This window comes from Taudactylus pleione, unplaced genomic scaffold (genome assembly GCF_031769625.1).
Source record: "Taudactylus pleione unplaced genomic scaffold, aTauple2 ptg000064l, whole genome shotgun sequence".
NCBI classification, from domain to species: Eukaryota; Metazoa; Chordata; class Amphibia; order Anura; family Myobatrachidae; genus Taudactylus; species Taudactylus pleione.
This window is the reverse complement of record NW_028284466.1, coordinates 347,501-368,037: the sequence shown is the minus strand read 5'-3', so window position 1 is coordinate 368,037 and position 20,537 is coordinate 347,501. Positions and strand designations below refer to the sequence as shown.

The following is a 20,537-nucleotide window of genomic DNA, read 5'->3' as shown; positions in this document are numbered from 1 at the left end:
GGCCTCCTGGCCGCTCGCATAGCAGTGGGTGACCACCCACAGATATTGCGAGAGGCCAGGATGATGGTCGCGATGGTCAAAACCATCGCGACCCTCGGGCTTGCGATGAGACCCTTGTGGTAGGGTCTCATGGCCGCAAGCCCCAGAGAGCTTCTGGCTCTAATAGAGCCGGAAGCTCTCTCATTGACATCACTGGTGATGTCAGTGGGGCTGCCCACAAACAGCAGGTGTTCGCTTGGGAACGCCTCCGTTTGTGAAGCCACCCCCCACCATGCCTACAAAACGGGGCAAGCTGTCGATCAACATCGAGAGCTGCCCCTTTTGTAGTGAGCCACGGAGCGAGCGCAAAAAGCACTCGCTCCGTGGCTCACTACAAAAGGGGCGAATATCGATGTTGATCGACAGCTTGTCCTGTTTTGTAGGCGTGGTGTGGGGGTGGCTTCACAAACAGAGGCGTTCCCGCCTTGCGAGTGGGTCTGAATCAGGCCCAATGTCTGCAGGATAGTATGTGTGGCAGAGAGGTTCAACTGATGGATAGTGTAAATAGCTCGGACCTGGTTGCTCAGGGATGATGTAACATGGTGATAATCTAAATGAAATGGAGGTAGAGACCACATTTCAAGTGGAGCCCATATAATTAACAAACACCCTAAGTGCTTTTACCCAAATGTTTATTTTGTGTGAAGGGTTCATGGCTAAAAGCCGTACCTAATGTTAGTTGGACTCAAACCTTCTTAGCTGACAATATATTTTTACTTAGAGGGAAATCTCCAGCTGAGTCAGACATGCAACTGCTGGACATAGCACGGAAGCTGGACATGTATGGCATACAACCTCATCAAGCCATCGATGGAGAGAATATGCAAATCAATCTAGCAGTCGCTCATATGGGCGTCCTGGTGTTACGGGTCAGTCATTAAAACCATTCAAGCACAAAAGAAAAAGGATGAAATGTCATAGGTGGTGCACTAGTTGTTAAAACGTAACATTTATTGTTATAGAATATCCAATATGCAAAGAAGGAAAGCGAAAATTGATTAAAAATATATAGATGTGTCACAAAGATAAAGAAAATGGTGATTAAAAACTGATTGCGGTGCAAGTGTCTGCCTCTGTTATGTCTCAAAAAATAGCTGATATAGTATTTATATTCACACCTGTTTGGTATTATCAGAATTCAGCTAAATAATTAGTGTGTTTGTGCAACTGTATAGAAATTGATACAAACTTAGAATTCTCTGTCTGTTATAAGATCAGATATGGAAGATCCTATATAGTCTCCAGGTTTCTGCTTATCTAGCAGACCATGGGTTGACTTAAAATTGATTATATTGATAGATATATTTATACAGTTTATCAGAGTATATATTGTTCTTTTACATCCAGTAGTGATAATTTCTCAGGGAGTAGTTTTAACAATGTGCTGAAACAATTAAGGTGAATTATGTTGTGCCACTGAAAAACTATCTTAATGACACATATTGTTCCTTTATTTGGTTATAGAAATATTTTGGAATAATAATTCACAGTGATAATAGTGCATTTGCAAACCCTCTCACAGTTAGTTAGAGAGAGTTCTTCTATCCTGGCATGTATGCTGGGAAATATGCAGATAAGTCACTCTATGTATGAGTGACGTTACTATTCAGAATTAATCATACAGCAATTCAGGTATAGTAATCCCTGTCCTGAGTTGGGATCCACATGCACAGACACCACATATAGATCGGATGTATAAATAAAGGCCGTTTGGGCACATAAATCTCTGCCCTAAAACGGATTACACATGCACAAACAACACATATAGATCGTGTTTTCTATATTAGGACATGAGGTCAGATCACATGCGCCGCTACCGACGCAACGTTTCGCTACACTGGCTTTGTCAAGGCAACCATTGTCTAAGTCTAATATTGAAGATAGCTTAACTGGACAGCTTACCTATAGTTCATACTATTTGAGAGAAGAAAACATTCCAGAGAAAGATTGAGCCATCCCCACATTGATTCCATTCAGAGTAACTCTATGGAATACATCAGAAACCAAGCTGTTGTATACGTGGTAGCACAGGCCCATTAGGCCCCACCAGCAGGCCTCACATGATTGGTGGGTCTAGGTTCACATAGGAACTCCTTCTGTTGTATTACACAGCATGGTGATACTCCTCCTCCCCTCCCCCACAAGAGGGGTCACCCACACTAAATAGAACACTGAAAGTGTGTAGTGGTCACGTAGGGTGTATTATGTCAAAGTTCAGAAAGTTGACATGGTCTGAATGTCGGCATATCAAATGTCGACAGTGCAAGTTAACATTTACTGTGAATGTAACCCCAACCCTAATGGCAGCCTAACCCTAACGTCAGCTGTTGACATTCACGATGTTGACATTATGTTGGTGTCGATATTCTGACTGACTGTCGATATGTTGGTGTCGATATTCTGACTGACACATACAGTGTTTAAAAGAGTTGCAAAGTAACACTTCTATAAGTAAACTACTTGAAAATGTCAAGAGTAAAATCAACTAATTACTCCACATGTAAATTGTCAACCTAGATCAGGGGTGGCCAACCAGTCAGAGGCAAAGAGCCCAAAAATATCTGCAGGTGTGTCAAAGAGCCAAGATCATGCGCACGCCAAAGGCGAACGTGTAAAAAGGGTGTATGGTCAGCTAGGCCATGCCCCTGGTATGTTGTGTGTAGAAGCATGTAAAAGCGCATGCACACAATCACCGTGGAGGTAACTATTAAATGGAAAGTAAAAGCCAGAATATAAAAAAAAAATGAAAAAAACAGATCCACATAAAATACATTAAAACAAGCTAGATCCACATAAAATACACTGAAAAAGCCAAATACACAAATAATACACTGAAAAAGCCACAGCCACATAAAATACACTAACAAAGCCACATCCATGAAAATAAATTGAGAAAAGAAAAAAACAGATTCAAATAATACAATCCAACTCCCTGGTGTCACTGCAGCCCTCCATATGTCACTCCAGTCCCCCTCATTTGTCACTCCAGCAGCCCCTCTTGTGTCACAACAGCAGCCCCTCCATGTGTCACTCCAGCAGACCCTCATGTGTCACAACACGCAAACCCTTATGTGCCACTCCAGTTCCCCCCCCCCCCCTCTCTCCCTGGGCCACTTCAGTCCAGCCACCTCTCTGACACTCCACAGGCCACTCCAGACCCCCCCCCACATGTCACAAATAAAATGAATAAACAAACAAAACCCCCGCAGCTCTTACCCTGTTGCGACTGTCTGTGTAATGTAGATAGGCTCCGACGTCTGCTACCGCGTCCTCCTCGTGCCTGCAGGTTCAGTTACAAGTTGAGCTCTGCCTCCTGTTTGCGGCGTGACATCACATTGCCCATATATGCCTCCAGATCGGAGCAGACCCACTGCAAAAAGGAGGAGCCTCTTCTGAACAGCTGCTCATCTATCAGAGGAGGCATTCAGGGGAGCCGCATCAGAACAAAGAGCCACAGGTTGGCCACCGCTGACCTAGATATTGGTATATACACCGAGATATCCTTAGGCATAGTAACAATGAACAAAACTTATAAAAATGACTACACATTTATTCCTCATAAGGGTTTTATATACATACAGTACATGAGAATTGTTCATTGGGCCATAAACACTGACATACATCACTTCTACAGAGTAAAGCTTTTCCACTGTTATCTGCTGTAATGTGATCTCACAAACGTACATATTTCTTCATATAATGTTTCACGCATATGATTACAGTGGGATTATTATATTTGTTCTTAAAGTCGGTGTTGGCCTGATACAGACAATACGTCATAAAGGGGTGAGATGTCCTTTTAGCAGAGGTGGATAAAGATTACACATTGTAAACAAAATCCGTTTGATACCATCTTAAAAAAAATAGATCAAAGGGTGTTATACAAACTATTAACAATGTTTTAAAGGCAATAAATTCTAAAAATGTATGACCTTACAAAGTAACATGTTTAGTACTACAACATATATAAAGTAAACAATGCGGAAGATTAGTATCTATTTAAAAAGCTGCCTTTTTTTCAAAGCCACATTCTGAAGGTGCCCACACACATAGCGATCTGCACACGATCCCACGATGTGTGCGATTTCCCCTGAACTCTCCCCCGGCAGCTCCCCGGCAGTCCTACACACGACTTGGAATAAAAAGCATCCAATCTGACTTAAGATCTATCTTCATCTCAACTTTTTTTTTTTTCCAGTGCATTGTGTCCCAGATTGTCAGATCTACCCTACTGCACGGCAGATCTGACGATGCGATGTGCGACCAATAGGGACGCGCATCGCGTCCCTATTGGGAGTGGGGACTCACGATTTACTCTCAATTTGGCCATATTTTACACAAGCTGTCATTCCAATGTGTCGGAATTGGCCAGATCGGGTAAAATATCGCTGTGTGTGGCCAGCGTGAGTTATAGATGAAAATAAATCATAAACGATAACATTGTTTCCACTGCATCACCTCCATGCCTGTGGTGTTCTAGGCCAGTGGTTCTCAAACTACTCCTCAAGGTAACCTAACAGTCCTGGTTTTAAAGTTATCCATGCTTAAGCAGATATGATTTAATAGTACCTCAGTCAGAGTTTGATTGTACCATAGCTTTAAAACCTGGAGGCAGATGTATTAAGCTCTGGAAAGTGATATATTGGAAAGTGATAAAGTACCAACCAATCAGCTACTGTCATTTTTCAAATGGTAACATGACAGTTAAGAGCTGAGTGTCTGGTAGTTTAAAACTCTCACTAAGCTCTAGAAAGTGATAAATTGGAATCTCCCCCCCTGGACTGTTAAGTCGGTTACACACAAAATGATGTGCTGCATCAAAGATATCGCTGAACGATTTCCCTTGAACTTGAAGTCATCTTGCAATATCTCTAAACATGCAATTCTTGAAGTTATCGTCCAAATTGGCCTGCATGTACGGACAATCAAAGATATCGTTATCATCCAGCGGGAGTGTTCATCGTTGGTCATTCATTGCATACATACGGAACAATATAAATGATATATCGTTGAACGATATCGTTATCGTTCAAATATATTGTCTCGTGTGCATGCCCCTTTAGGCTACCTTAAGGACAGAGAGCCTCATTCAGAATCTCTCGCAAGATGCGATCGCTCGCTTGCAAAAAGGGCTGGGTATGCAAATCAAGTGATCGCTCTTTGCGCTGTAAGGACGCCCTCTATGTCTTAGTGAGCGACGGCAGTTAGCGTATGCTGGACTACAAAACCTCCCACCTGTCACTCGCAGCACACGTCATCTCAGGGAAGAGTCTGATTAATCGTGAACATCGAGGGCCATCGGAGCTGCTCGCAGCGCTTGGGGTTGACCTAACCTAGCCCAAGCACTGCGAGCAGTTCAGGCTAAAAAACAACCAAGCCACGTGTGCTATGACGCTACTTTGCTAATTGTACACACCCATTAAACGCCGTTCTGACGGTCAGACACGCCTGCGTTCGCACATCCACACCCCCATTCACAAGTACCTTTCCCTGTTACCACCCACAAACGGCACTGTCACTCAAAGCAGCGACCTGAAAGTGGCTTGCGAGCTAGCAAAATAAGATCGCAATGAATGACTTGCGCACGCGCACTGCAAATGGTGCGCATACGCAGATGTGCGATTATTGCTCCCAGCGAGCGAGCGTGCCCTAGCGAGAGACTCTGAATGAGGTCCAGAGTTTGAAAACCACTGATCTAGGCAGATACCTTTTGTTAAAAATAGGTTCTGATGATTGGCGCTACTATCCTTATGTGGTCTTATAAATGAACCGAATGAAGGTGCAGCCTGGAATAATCGGTACTTTCCACAGAGATCCGGATAAAGATAGGTTTTTTTGTATAGAAGTATTCCGGTGCTCCCAAGGATCAGTGCTATTTTGGGGAAAAAAAAGAGAATGGAAAAAAATATAGTGTAAATCTGTGATAAAAACCAAAAAAGAAAGTATATAGACATATACTCACACTTTATTTAAGAGATCAGTACAATGGACACAAATCAACACCGTGGTCCTATGGTGGTTGCAATAGCAACGATGAATCAATCTGGATGAGTCTCAAATCCTGACAGTAGTCGTTATGTGAAGAAAATAAAACATGCCTCCATAGTGCAAATCGGTTGTCATCAAGTCAGAATAATAGTAAATAATATCCTGCTCACCTTATTCCAATTGCATAAGCACCTTAGACATTCATTTTAAATCCCGGTGTCCATCGGTAATGGAAAAATATATATCTCTTAAAAATAATTTTATTTAACTCCCATTAAAATAATTTCATAGATGGCCATGCAAAAAAAAGAAAATCAATAAAAATATAAAATAATATAATTATAAATTATCAGGCTGCCTGAGGAAGCAGACACAGGGTCTGTGAAACGCGTTACTGCTATTGGTGCCTTCTTCACATTTATTACATTATGGTTTGGCACTATTTATGGTTATTTTATAATTTATAATTATATTATATTTTATATTTTTATTGATTTTCTTTTTCTTGTATGGCCATCTATGAAATAGATGAGTATGAGGGTGAGTATACCGTATGTCTATATACTTTCTTTTTTGGTGTTTATCACAGATTTACACTATATTTTTTTCCATTCTCTTTTTTTCACCAAAATAACACTGATCCTTGGGAGCGCTGGAATACTTCTGTACAAAAAAAGATACCTTTTGTGCCTATATTAGTAATAAGGCCAGAATTGCAGTGTAGCTTATTTCTGCTGTTGGGTTAGTTCGGTTCCAAAGAAAACCTGAAAGACTCACTGCAACACTGCACAACTACTTTCTGTGTTCAATCTCAGCAATTGGAAACAGGTCCCTAACAACAAACTCCCACTATCAAACTATGCTCACCTGAAATGAGGGAACTGAACATAAGATTTTATTTACTTCAAAATTCAAATAGATCAATACTGCATATTAGCACAGAAACTGCAATTGACATTTAGGCAGAGATGTATCAGAACTTCTAAGGAGGACAAGTGGAGAAGTTGTCCATAGCAACAGGGCCGTAACTAGGGGTGTGGGAGCGGTGCTCTCTCACAGGGCCCTGGGGTTGGCACTGTTGCTGACCCACGGGACCTACATGTGGTTTGCAGAGTGATTGCCGCCTGGAGCATCCAGGGGACTCTCCAGGTAAGCACCCTGCAGAGCTCGACTCCCTAGAATTGGCGGCCCGCCCGCTGGATGTGACACCCAGGGCCGGCCCGAGCCTAATATTTTTAGTAAGCAAAGATACGCTACTGGGGCACTGCATTGGGTGGACTGCTACTGAGGGCACTATATAAGGGGCACTGCATAAGGGAGACTACTACTGGGGGCACTGAATAAGGGGAACCACTACTGGGGGCATTGCATACTGGGTTCACTTCATAGGGGGACCACTACTGGGGGCACTGAAAAAAAAAAGGGGAACCACTACTGGGGGCATTACATACTGGGGGTACTGTATAAGAGGCACTACTGGGGTTAAGGTGCATATGGAAAGGAATGTTCAGAGTGACGATAAAGGAGTGTGTGTCATGTTGACAAGCCCTATTTTTAAGTGACCACGCCCATTTTTTTTGCACATGTGGGGGGCTTCATTTTTAAATTTGCCCTGGGCACCAAATACCCTAGTTACGCCACTGATAATGGGTGCAGTGCGTCCAGGGGGGCTCTGCACTGCACACCCTGCACCCATATTAGTTTAGACTTACCTGTCCGTGGTCCCGCATTGGGTGTCAGCGCTGCTCAGAACACCAGAAAATGGGTCTACTGCGCATGCGCAGAACGCCGGAAACATGGCCATGACAGCCATTTTTCCGGTGCTCTAGTGCCCGGAGTCTACCAATGCTCCGGTGGCTGGCCAGCCGTGTCAGTCAGCTGCCGGCCACCGGGGAGAGAGGAGGGGGCCCCGCACGTGGAGTGCACACGGGCCCCCTTCTCTCTTAAGACACCCCTGCATCTATTCACCATTTCCCCCCCCATCTGGGACACTTTCTCGCTAAAATCAGGATGGTTGGGAGGTATGCTAAAGGCGAGGACTCAAAAGAAAGGGGCATGGTCACACAATAGTATCCCTAATTCAAACTACACCACACAGTAGCACAATCTTATTCACATTACACCACATAGCAGTGCCCCTTATACACAATGCCCACAGTAGTAGTGCCTTTAATACAATGCCCACAGTAGTAGTGCCCTTTATACAATGCCTACAGCAGTGGTACCCTTTCTGCAATGCCCACAGTGGTAGTGCCCCCAGTAGCAGTGCCCCTGTAATAGTGCCCCCAGTGATAATGACCCCAACAGTAATGCCCATGTAAAATTGCCCCCAGTAGTATTGCCCCTGTAAAAGTGCCCACAGTAGTAGTGCCCCTGTAAAATTGCCCCCTGTAAAAGTACCACCAGTAGTAATGCCCCCTGTAATAGTGCCCCCAGTAGTAATGCCCCAGTAAGAGTACCACCAGTAGTAATGCCCCCTGTAAAAGTGCCCCCAGTAGTAATGCCCTGTAATAGTGCCTCCAGTAGTAAGCCCCCTGCAGTAGTACCCCCAGTAGTAATGCCCCCTGTAACAGTGCCCCCAGTAGTAATGCCCCCTATAGTAATGCCCCCCTGTAAAAGTGCCCCCAGTAGTAATGACCCCTATTAGAGTGGCGTGCCCACACAAAAAAAAACCTTAAAAAGACAAATACTTACCTTAAGCCGCGATCCGGTGTCCGCTGCTCCTCGGAACCATGACGTCTCTCCCATAGTGCCCGAGGGGGGTTGCCGGAAGCTGGGGCTCAGGAATGAGCTTTGGCTGCTGCAGGGAAAGAGCCCACTGGTAATTAAATCTCAGCGGGCACCCGGAAAATGGAGCCTCTCTGCAGCAGCCAGGAAGGGGGGGGGGGGGGAGCACGAAGGACTGTGACGCTGGGGACTGAATTGTGGGCCCAGCGGCGGTGGCTAATCACAGTGCCCTTTGCTGGCTGGTGCTCTGTGCACCTGCGTAGTCAGCAGGCCCTGATGACATCATAATGTCATGGGTTTAGAAGGGGGTTGGCACAGGGCACACTGCCACCCAATTACCGCTCTGCATAGCAACCAATTAACTCTTAGCTATCATTTATCAAGTACATATTATAAAATTATATCTAGAAGCTGATTGGTTGCTATGGGAAACTTCTCCACCTGTCCAAATTAGAAGGTTTGATACATTTTCCCCCTCAGAATGTATGCTTCCCTGATTTATATCATATTTGCCAGCTTTTGCACTCTCTTCTTTGGGAGGAGAGTTGCAGCTAGAGGTGATCATAGGGCCCAGGGCTACTCATCACTAGGATCCACCTCCGCATGGGAAATGCTGCAAATTGCGGGTCTATTGTGAGGAGGCGTGGCCAATATGGTGTAACTGTCATAGATTTGCAGCATTATCCTCCCCATAGTGCCCACTTCCTATGCGGGAGGGGGGCCTACTCTCCCACAACTACTGGGAGTGACGGCGAGTATGATTTTATCTTCTTAGCTGTAATATGGATGGTTGCAGTATACAGCAAAGACACACAATTTCATGTCACAGCTGCAACACTTATGGGGGGCACTATCACTGACCATAAAACAAATTGGTTACAATTCTACTTTTAGCTGTAAAATCCTATTTAAATCTCTCTACGGCTGTTGACGCCAAGTGTACGCACCTTGCGTATGGCGATACGCAAATGTGGATGCACAGTGTACGCAACGTGTGATGCATACGCAATGCCTACCCTTATTGTAACACCACCAGTATGCATAATAGTCGCTATCTTCGTATCAAAACACAATATGAATTACAGTGCAATATATATATATCACAGTATAATAATCTTAGGTGAAAACAAGTGAACACACACACCAGTTTCTGTGGTCCAACGCACAAAGGTAAATATTGTATTAAAAGGATATAACATTATTATCACAAGTTATACAGTGGTATAAAACATTTCAGAAAAAAAGGTCAGAGTTACAAACCAGTATACATACGTTCACATGCGCTCCCTGGATCCAGAGTACAGTGGTCACCAGATGACCGGTAGAATACAGTCACTTATTACAACATAACATGCTTCACATACTTTGTTAGAGAGGAAGACACATTGCATGACTGGGATGGCCTTGACTTGAGAAACCCAATGTTCCTGAACACAAAAAACATTAACAATATACCTTATCTCTGATTAATAAGTAGTAAAATGTTCTGCGATGTTATCACCGAGCCTCTCAGCTTTCAGTGACTGTGACAATTTATTTTTTGTAGACAAAATTATTTTTCGCTAACAATGTTTTTCTTTTTCAGGGAAACACCAAAATTAATACCTTCAATTGGGCTACAATTAGGAAGCTGAGTTTCAAAAGGAAACATTTTCTGATCAAACTTCACCAACATATTGATGTGAGTAGTGTTGGGTCTCTGTGTATTTGTTTTGCCCCAGAGAGCTTAGATGGTATGCTGCCTATCACACTTCAAGGTCCACGGCAACGCCACTCTTAGGAACACCTTTGCAAGCTTGAAGTGCGGCTGGATTTGCAGAGAAATGAGAAAATATAGGGACAGTGACATAGTTTTTTTTTTTTTTTACCCATTGTAAACAGTTTCACTTTTTGGTTTTCCAAAGGTGGCTTAGTGCACCCTCATCCAGAACTGCAACTGTGCTTCAAAACAGAAGAGACTGCTGCCGGTTAAAACAGTTAATAAGCAGATAGCAATAATAGCAGTGCACCTATGTTAACTTATTAAAATCTTAGATGAAATCAGCCCTCTAGGTAGAACTGCACACCAGCTGCTAATCTTAGGAGGTAGAGCTCATTTCAGTTTAAACTTGAGTCTCAGAAGTCCTTATACAGGGGATGTAGTTAGCATCCCGTAGGTCTGGAGCCCGATGCTTTTAATGCCTGCGCCGGAATCCCGACACCAGTCAGAATACCAGCACCAGCATCCTGACTGCTGGCATCCCGAGGGTAAGTATTGGGGTTAGGAGGAGGTTTAGGTGGTGTGCTAGGGTTTCGCTGCCGTGGCGGTTTTAGGTTTAGGCTGCAGGGAGGGTTAGGGTTAGGGATTGGGCTATGGTTCTTACTGGACTGTGTCGGTATTTTACCCCATTTGGCATGCTTGTGCTGGCATCACGGCCGTACCCAACCCTTATACAGCTCTATATAGAAAGGGAACCACCTAGTACACTATTAGATAGGTTCCAGCAACTATAGTAAATGGGAAAAACATGTGGTGCCCACCTTCTGCATAATAGGGACCATACATCTATGGCCCTGATCTACCGATCCGCAATCTGATCCTCATGGTAAACCAACCTACAAGAAGACTTTGATGTATTCCCCCAATTCCCTGTTCTGCTGACGCCGGGGTCTGGGAAATTCAACATGTTGGAAATCCTTGATTCACCAATCCCGACCAAATAATGATCTGGATGGGCCAGTGTGGAATTTTTAACATGCTGTTTTTCCCCAATCCGGCAACAGACCAGCGATCATCGATGGCCTCTGAACAGATCGGACCAGCAGAACGGGGAATGGGTACCGTAAATGTATGGGCATTGGCCTGCATTGCTCCATTTCCATTAAAGAATCAGACAGCAGCCATATCAGAGCAGGTGAAAGGTTTTGGACAAGATTTTCCTTCCAGAAGTGCAGAATGTCACTGGATTTCTGGGATCATTGACCAGACTGAAATATTAGAATCTTGCTGTGTTGAAGCTGCCATCTATTGAGGCACAAAGCAGAGAACACAACCAAATACTGTGTTCTCCCAGTAAGAGGAGCACTTACACTTATTTTCTACACTGAGATGTTGCCCAGAAAGTCTGTTCCTCTAGTTCTGGAGGTGCAAACACACTGATTTCAGAAACATTTTTTAAAACCACTACTGGTACATATGTTACTTCATTATGAGCAAACCGGTGGTTAACCATCACATGTGCTAAATACGATATATCAAATATATTGCATATTACATCTAATATTCTGCCCGCAGGCCCTATGTAAAGACACTCTAGAATTCACCATGGTAAGTCGGGATGCCTGTAAAGCTTTCTGGAAGACCTGTGTGGAGTATCATGCTTTCTTCCGCCTGTCCGAGGAACCCAAGCGTAAACCGAAACCATTCCTATGTAGTAAAGGCTCTAACTTTAGATACAGGTAACATAAAATAGTATATTGATTCTTATCTTCTGTGCCACGCTAACTTGTGGGTCACATGGTGCTCTGAGCAAGTGCTGCTTTCATCTGTTCATTTGTATTGAGGACGAGTGCATCTGTGACTGACTACAACACCCCCTGACATCATAAATTCACACCATGACTTATTAGCAGGACCATAAGATGGACTCGTGGTCTGCGCAAATAGAAACCTAAAAAACCGTCACCATTTAACTACATGAATGATGGCACCCAAAGGGATGCTGCCTTGTTGGTGAATACACACCCAATCCTTCTAATAGTATTATACAGAATTTGTAAATATAAAAAGGACAAATACCAATTGTGATGTCCATCTACATACGTGTGTGGCTTTGGTCATACCACTACAGAGACATCTGGAGACTCCCAACATACAGCATGATGATAACTCTCACTGAGCTGCAACTAGTGCGCTGCCCATATCACTTTTCAGCATGGGTGTTACTACCAATGGGTGTAAGGGGTATAGCTGCTATGGGGCCCAGAGCTGAGGGGGGCATCTTCCTTGTCAAAGTTACATGTGTTATATACATGTTTCACCATTGGGTGGTACATAGGGGCCCTTACAGACTTTGCTATGCTATACCTTCAAATACCTTGTTACTCCCCTACTTTTCAGTACTGTTTCATTAGATTCCTCTCTGGTTTTACTTAGTGGGAGAACCCAGAAACAGCTATTTGATTCCTGGACTAAAGGGAAAGCCAAGAATCTCCCTTTTGAAAGGTAATTTGCCACATATTTATTGTTATAAGCAGATCAGTGATTACACCTGTGCATTTTAATGTTTTCCTGTCATGATTACAGAAGGCATTTTCAGGCGAACCTTCATGATAGACAATGTCGATCCTCTCCTGACCTCCTGACTGAGGTGGCAAAGCAGGTAGGACGCATACAGTATATAGCTATATGTACCATCTAAGCCATCAATGCTATTGTTAGCCTTGCAGCAAACTTCCAGTCTCCATGTAGTGTGACATCAAGTGGTGTATTTATAATGGGCACCTGAGTCAAGGGTGACGTTATGGCCTAGTAATACTAGATCACATTTCTAGATATACCTCTTAGAAGGTTTATCTGTTGTGGCTCTTGAAGGACTATTGTAATCTGGGTTGGACTGGCCTACAGATGTACACTGCCTCAGGGCCCCAACCCCTCCTCTAGGGGTTGGTAACTTGGTGAAGCAGTATCATGGATGAACTTGGGTGCTTGGTTTGTTTCTATGGAGACTACACCAAGATTAGCCCTACTGCCAATCAAAGTGGGTGGCCCAGATACACCCCTGACCTTCCTTTTATAAAGGGGCCCTGTTCTTTGCATGTTCCCTGTGGTGGCTGGCCATGTCCCTTAAGCTTGCATTCCCTGGTGGGCCCTTCATGTTCCAGTCCGACATTGATTATAATATACATGATGACAACGACACCATCAGTATGGATGTAGAGCTGACCAGGAAGAGGCATATGATTTAAAATATGCCATTTTCTTCCTAATAGCATAACATATTTAAATTATGCCTAGTGAATTACATCCTAAGTCCATGACTTTATGGAATTACTTTCAACAAGTGTTATTAAAATGAGATCTATATGGGTTTATAAATTAGATTCAGGATATCCAACTGAAAGATTGGAAGCCCATGGATCAAGTGATGTTCCAGATACTTTGTTTGGCCCCTACCTTCCCTGTAAGCTCAGACTCAGATGGAATTCATCATTAAAAAAAAACGAAAAAAAAACTATTGTTTTAAAAGAAATATTGCCCTCTTTTATGAAAATGTAAAACGCTGGGTTAAGTAATCTGAGTGTGCTAGAAAGGAGTCACGGTGCTTTTAATTTACACACAGAGGGCTACTGCCCAAGGAGACACGGTGCTTGTATACAAAGAGTGCTAAGGCCCAAGGAGTCACAGTGCTTGTGTACACAGAGGGGCTAAGGTCCAATAAGTCACAGTGCTTGTATACACAGTGGGGTACAGCACCAAAAAAAATAAGCAGCTTTTTATTTTAGTTTTTGAACTTTTTTGAAAGTTATTTTTACTTTTTTAAACTTTTTTTTCTACACACAGCCACTAGTGAGTCTAATCAGCAGTGTATAGTGCAGCATACTTCAGCGTGCAGTGTGCTCCCTATACAGTCACTTTACCAGCACAGCCACTGTAAGTCTGAACACAGCCACTTTAATCAGCAGAGTATAGCGCAACATACATCAGTGTGCTCCATATACAGTCACTTTACCAGCACAGCCACTTAATCAGCAGAGCAGTGCGCAGCGTGGTAGTGAAATGGCGCTAAGTCCCAGGCTCAGCGCCTTATGTAGAGGCGAACTCTTGCGAGAATCCGACATCAGGAGGATGACGTTCGGCCTCGCAGTGGGATCAGAGTCAGGCTCAGGTGGACGTGGATACCCGCTGTTCGGAGTGGTTTGGATTCCACAGAATCCGAACCGCTCATCCCTAGTTTGAACACTACTCAAACATTTTAATAGTGTCTCAGAAAAAAGATGCTTCAGTGATCTCAATGCCCTATGGGCCTCATTCAGACTTGTACGCAAACCTGATGGTTTTCGCAGAAGTCTGATGGTATGTGGTCTGCGCATGCACCGGTGTCGCAGTGCCCTGGATGCCGCAGCATGATTGACAGGCTGTGGTCATTTGTGGATGGAGATGCAGACTGTTCCACAATACGGAGACGTGTCGTTTTATGGGAGTGCCAGTGTCCGGCTTCCTGTCTTAGCAGTTCTGGCAGGCAGTCTGAGTAAGCTTAGGTCGCGATGTTTATCCTATCCTGTGTCTTTTTTCTTTCAGACTTCTCCTGCAGCAGTAGCATGTACAGTATGCACATAGCAGCTACATCCAAAGATGCAACTTCTGTGTGCATAGCGTATAGCTCTGAATCAATACGATTGTGTGATATTTTGGTCAGTGCTCTTCTTTCCATGGATATAAACAGCACACAAGCTTAAACATTGGGTGCTGTGTCCCTTGCCACAATGTAGTAGCTATATACGGATTGGGTACGAGATCCCGACGGTCAGGATGCTGATGGTCAGAATACATACAGATTTTTGTAAGTATTTTAACCTAACCCTCCCACTACTGCCTCCCCCTAACCCTAAAGCTGGCCACACATCTAAAGATTATCTGTCCAACCAGCCAATTGACCAACCGTCCAAATTGTTTGTCCAACTAAACCGCTTCCCCACACATCTAATCAACTTTTCATCCAACCAAGCAACCTGCCAACTTTTCCAACAGACTAGCCAACTTCTGTCCAACTTGTGATGTCACAGAAGTAGGCGGAAACTGCCTGCCTACTTCTGCATGTTTTGAATAAATATATTGAACACACACACACATATATACACACACACACACACATATATATATATATATATATATATATATATATATATATATATATATATTAGGGGTGAGCGGGTTCGGATTTCTGAAATCCGAACCCCCCCGATCCGAGTCCGATCCGAGTCAGGCTCGACTTTTCCCGCCTGACTCGGATCTGACATCGAGGCAAAACGTCATCATCCCGCCTTCCGAGTCTCGCGGGTTTTGGATCCTATATAAGGTACCCGCGTCGGCGCCATTTTCTCACTCGGCTGTGGACAGTGAAGAGGGAGGGTGGGAGTTAGTGCTGTGTAGTGTAGTGTAGTGTAGTGCTGCTGTTGTCCACTACTTCAAAGTCCATAGGGGCTGGCTGTGTTGTGCCGTGCTGCTGTTGTTAATAGGGGCTGTGTCCACTACTTCAAAGTCCATAGGGGCTGGCTGGACTGTGTTGTGCAGTCAGTTCTCCATAGGGGCTGTGTCCACTCCAAAGTCCTGTGCAGTGTCCCAGTCCTAAAGGGGTGCTGTAGTGTTGTCCAGGGGGTGCTCTGTCCATCAGGGGTGCTCCCCCCAAGTGCTAAAAAAATAATATATTTTCTGTGTTTGTGAATTGTGTGCGCAGTAGCCGCACGTGCATCAACAAAGTAGTGCCAAGCGTGCGCCTGTGTCATAAGTAAAGGGCCGGCTGGCTTGACCGTTAAAGGGTGCTGTAACCCCCGAAAGTACACTCCAGTCCAAACCAAAAAAAAATTATTTTCTGTGTTTGTGAATTGTGTGCGCAGTAGCCGCACGTGCATCAACAAAGTAGTGCCAAGCGTGCGCCTGTGTCCCATAAGTAAAAGGCCGGCTGGCTTGTCCGTTAAAGGGTGCTGTAACCCCCGAAAGTACACTCCAGTCCAAACTAGGGATGTGCAGGCTCGGATAGGTTCGAGTTTGCACGTGGAGTTCGGATTTTTCCCTCCAAAAAAACGGAACTCAGAACGAGGCAAAACGTCATCTTACATGGACGAACATCATCATTCCTGGACAAAAGACCAGGAATGATGATGTTCGTCCATGTAAGATGACGTTTTGCCTCGTTCTGAGTTCCGTTTTTTTGGAGGGAAAAATCCGAACTCCACGTGCAAACTCGAACCTATCCGAGCCTGCACATCCCTAGTCCAAACCAAAAAAAAAATTATTTTCTGTGTTTGTGAATTGTGTGCGCAGTAGCCGCACGTGCATCAACAAAGTAGTGCCAAGCGTGCGCCTGTGTCATAAGTAAAGGGCCGGCTGGCTTGACCGTTAAGGGTGCTGTAACCCCCGAGAGTACACTCCAGTCCAAACCAAAAAAAAAATTATTTTCTGTGTTTGTGAATTGTGTGCGCAGTAGCCGCACGTGCATCAACAAAGTAGTGCCAAGCGTGCGCCTGTGTCATAAGTAAAGGGCCGGCTGGCTTGACCGTTAAAGGGTGCTGTAACCCCCAAAGTACACTCCAGTCCAAACCAAAAAAAAAATTATTTTCTGTGTTTAGCCGCACGTATATATCAAATCGATATAACATAAATGGAGGACCAAACTTTCTCCGATAAAAATAAAATAGAGAAAGATCAAGAACCACTTCCTCCTAGTGCTGAAGCTGCTGCCACTAGTCATGACATAGACGATAACATGCCATCAACGTCGTCTGCCAAGGCCGATGCCCAATGTCATAGTAGAGGGCACATACAATCCCAAATGGCAAAGTTCAGGAAAATGACCTTGAAAAAGACATTTAAATCAGCTGAAGAGAAACGTAAACTTGCCAATATGCCATTTACGACACGGAGTGGCAAGGAACGGCTAAGGTCGATCCCTAGTATGTTCATGACTAGTGGTTCAGCTTCACATGACGATGGAAGCCCTCCTCCCACTAAAAAAAATCAAAAGAGTTAAGCTGGCAAAAGCACAGCGAAGAACTGTGCTTTCTAAGAAGATATCACAAATCCCCAAGGAGAGTCCAAGTGTGGTGGTGGTTGCGATGCCTGACCTTCCCAGCACTGGACGGGAAGAGGTGGCTCTTTCCACCATTTGCACGCCCCCTGCAAGTGCTGAAAGGAGCACCCACAGTCCACTTGCTGATATGCAAATTGAAGATGTCACTGTTGAAGTACAACAGGATGAGGATACTGGTGTAGCTGGCGCTGAGGAGGAAGTTGGCGAGGAGGATTCTGATGGTGATGTAGTTTGTTTAAATCAGGCTCCGGGGGAGACAGTTGTTGTCCGTGGGATGAAAAAGCCCATCACGGTCATGCCTGGGCAGAAGACCAAACATTCCACCTCTTTGGTCTGGCAATATTTCTATCCAAATCCGGACAACAACTGTCTTGCCATATGTACCATATGTAAAGGTGAAATAAGTAGGGGTAGGGACGTCAACCACCTAGGAACATCCTCCCTTATACGGCACCTGCAGCGCGTTCATAAAAAGTTACTGTCAAGTTCAGAAACTTTGGCTAAGACCGTAAGCAGTCCAGGGACACCTAAATCCCGTTGTCCTGTTGTATCCAAGCGCCTGCAAACCACACCGTCAACTCCCTCCTCGTCAATTTCCTCCTTAGTCAGGATCGGAAGTAGTCCTGCAGGCCATGTCACTGGCATGACTGACTCTCCTATCCGGGATTCCTCTGGAGGATCCTGCATTGCTACGCCTACTGCTGCCGCTGCTGCTGTTGCTGGGAGTCGTTCATCATCCCAGAGAGGAAGTAGGAACACCACTACTTTTACTAAACAATTGACCCTCCAACAGTCCTTAGCGAGGAGGATGAAGTACGACAGCAGTCATCCTGAAGCAAAACGTATAACTGAGGCCTTGACTGCTATGTTGGTGTTAGACGTGCGTCCGGTATCCGCCATTAGTGCAGTGGGATTTAAACAATTGATGGAGGTAGTGTGTCCCCGGTTCCAAATCCCGTCTAGATTCCACTTCACTAGGCAGGCGATACCAAGACTGTACAGAAACGTCAGAAAAAGTGTCCTCAGTGTCCTGAAAAATGCCGTTGTACACAATGTCCACTTAACCACGGACATGTGGACAAGTGGAACAGGGCAGACTAAGGACTATATGACTGTGACAGCCCACTGGGTAGATGTATCACCTTACGCAGCAACAGCAGCAGCGTCACCAGTAGCAGCATCTCAGAAACGCCAGCTCGTTACAAGGCAGGCTACGCTGTGTATCACCGGTTTCAGTAAGAGGCACACCGCCGACAACCTCTTAGAGAAACTGAGGGAAATCATCGCCCAGTGGCTTACCCCACTTAGACTCTCCTGGGGATTTGTGATATCTGACAACGCCACCAATATTGTGCGGGCATTACATCTGGGCAAATTCCAGCACGTCCCATGTTTTGCTCACACAATAAACTTGGTGGTGCAGAATTTTCTGAAAAGCGACAGGGGCGTGCAGGAGACGCTTTGGGTGGCCCGAAAAATTTCTGGCCACTTTCGCCATTCAGCGACTGCATGCCGAAGACTGGAGCGCCAGCAAACACTCTTGAACCTGCCCCGCCATCACCTGAAGCAAGAGGTTGTGACGCGGTGGAACTCAACCCTCTATATGCTTCAGAGGATGGAGGAGCAGCAAAAGGCCATACAAGCCTATACATCCACCTATGACATAGGCAAAGGAGGGGGTATGCACCTGACTCAAGCGCAGTGGAGAATGATTTCCGTGTTGTGCAAGGTTCTCCAGCCCTTCGAACTTGCCACACGTGAAGTCAGTTCAGACACAGCCAGCTTGAGTCAGGTCATTCCCCTCATCAGGCTTTTGCAGAAGCAGCTGGAGAAAGTGAAGGAGGAGCTAAGACGGAGCGATTCCGCTCGGCATGTGGGACTTGTGGATGAAGCCCTTCATTCGCTTTGCCAGGATTCCAGGGTGGTCAATCTGTTGAAATCAGACCACTACATTTTGGCCACCGTGCTTGATCCTAGGTTTAAAGCCTATGTGGTGTCTCTCTTTCCGGCCGACACAAGCCTGCAGAGGTGCAAAGACCTGTTGGTGAACACACTGTCAGCTGAAGCGGAACGTGACACGTCAACGGCTCCTTCTTCATTTTCTCCCGCAACTGGGGCTGCCAGGAAAAAACTTAGGTATCCTAAGCAACCCGCTGGCGGTGATGCAGGGCAGGCAGGACCAAGTTTGGACATCTGGTCCGGACTGAAGGACCTGGCAACAATTTCTGACATGTCTACTGTCACTGCATATGATACTGTCACCATTGACAGAATGGTGGAGGATTACATCGGTGACAGCATCCAAGTAGGCATGTCAGACAGTCCATACCTGTACTGGCAGGAAAAAGAGGCAATTTGGAGGCCCCTGTACAAGCTGGCTCTATTTTACCTGAGTTGCCCCCCCTCCAGTGTGTACTCCGAAAGAGTGTTTAGTGCAGCCAGGAACCTTGTCAGCGAAAGGCGTAGGAGGTTGCTTCCACAGAATGTGGAAAAGATGATGTTCATCAAAATGAATTATCAGCTCTTCCAGGGAGACCAGCCTCCAGAAGGTACAGAGGGACCTGTGGTGGTGGATTCAAGTGGGGACGAGTTAATACTTTGTGAGGATGAGGATGTACACACTGAAGAGGGTGAGGAATCGGTGGATGAGGATGACATCTTGCCTCCGTAGAGCCAGTTTGTGCAGGGACACATTAATTGCCAGCTTGTTTTGTGGGGGCCCAAACGAACCAATCATTTCAGCCACAGTTGTGTGGCAGACCCTGGCGCTGAAATGATTGATTTGTTAAAGTGTGCATGTCCTGTTTATACAACAGAAGGGTGGGTGGGAGGGCCCAAGGACAATTCCATCTTGCACTTCTTTTTTTTCTTTGCATTATGTACAGTTTGGGGCCTAGTTTTTCTAACTGCCATCCTGTCTGCCACTGCAGTGTCACTCCTAGATGGGTCACGTGTTTGTGCCGCCCACTCGTGTCGCTTAGCATAGTCATCCAG

At 45.1% G+C, this 20,537-nt stretch overlaps 1 protein-coding gene across 1 annotated transcript in view; it reads left to right on the top strand.

Moving 5' to 3' along the window:
- Positions 1–20,537, top strand: part of FRMD7 (FERM domain containing 7) — a 71,410-nt gene that overhangs the window by 39,916 nt on the left and 10,957 nt on the right. The window contains exons 7-11 of the mRNA XM_088465808.1: positions 761–908; positions 10,340–10,435; positions 12,029–12,192; positions 12,890–12,958; positions 13,040–13,115. Coding sequence (XP_088321934.1) covers positions 761–908; positions 10,340–10,435; positions 12,029–12,192; positions 12,890–12,958; positions 13,040–13,115 — 553 coding nt within the window. The remainder of the gene's footprint in view (positions 1–760; positions 909–10,339; positions 10,436–12,028; positions 12,193–12,889; positions 12,959–13,039; positions 13,116–20,537) is intronic.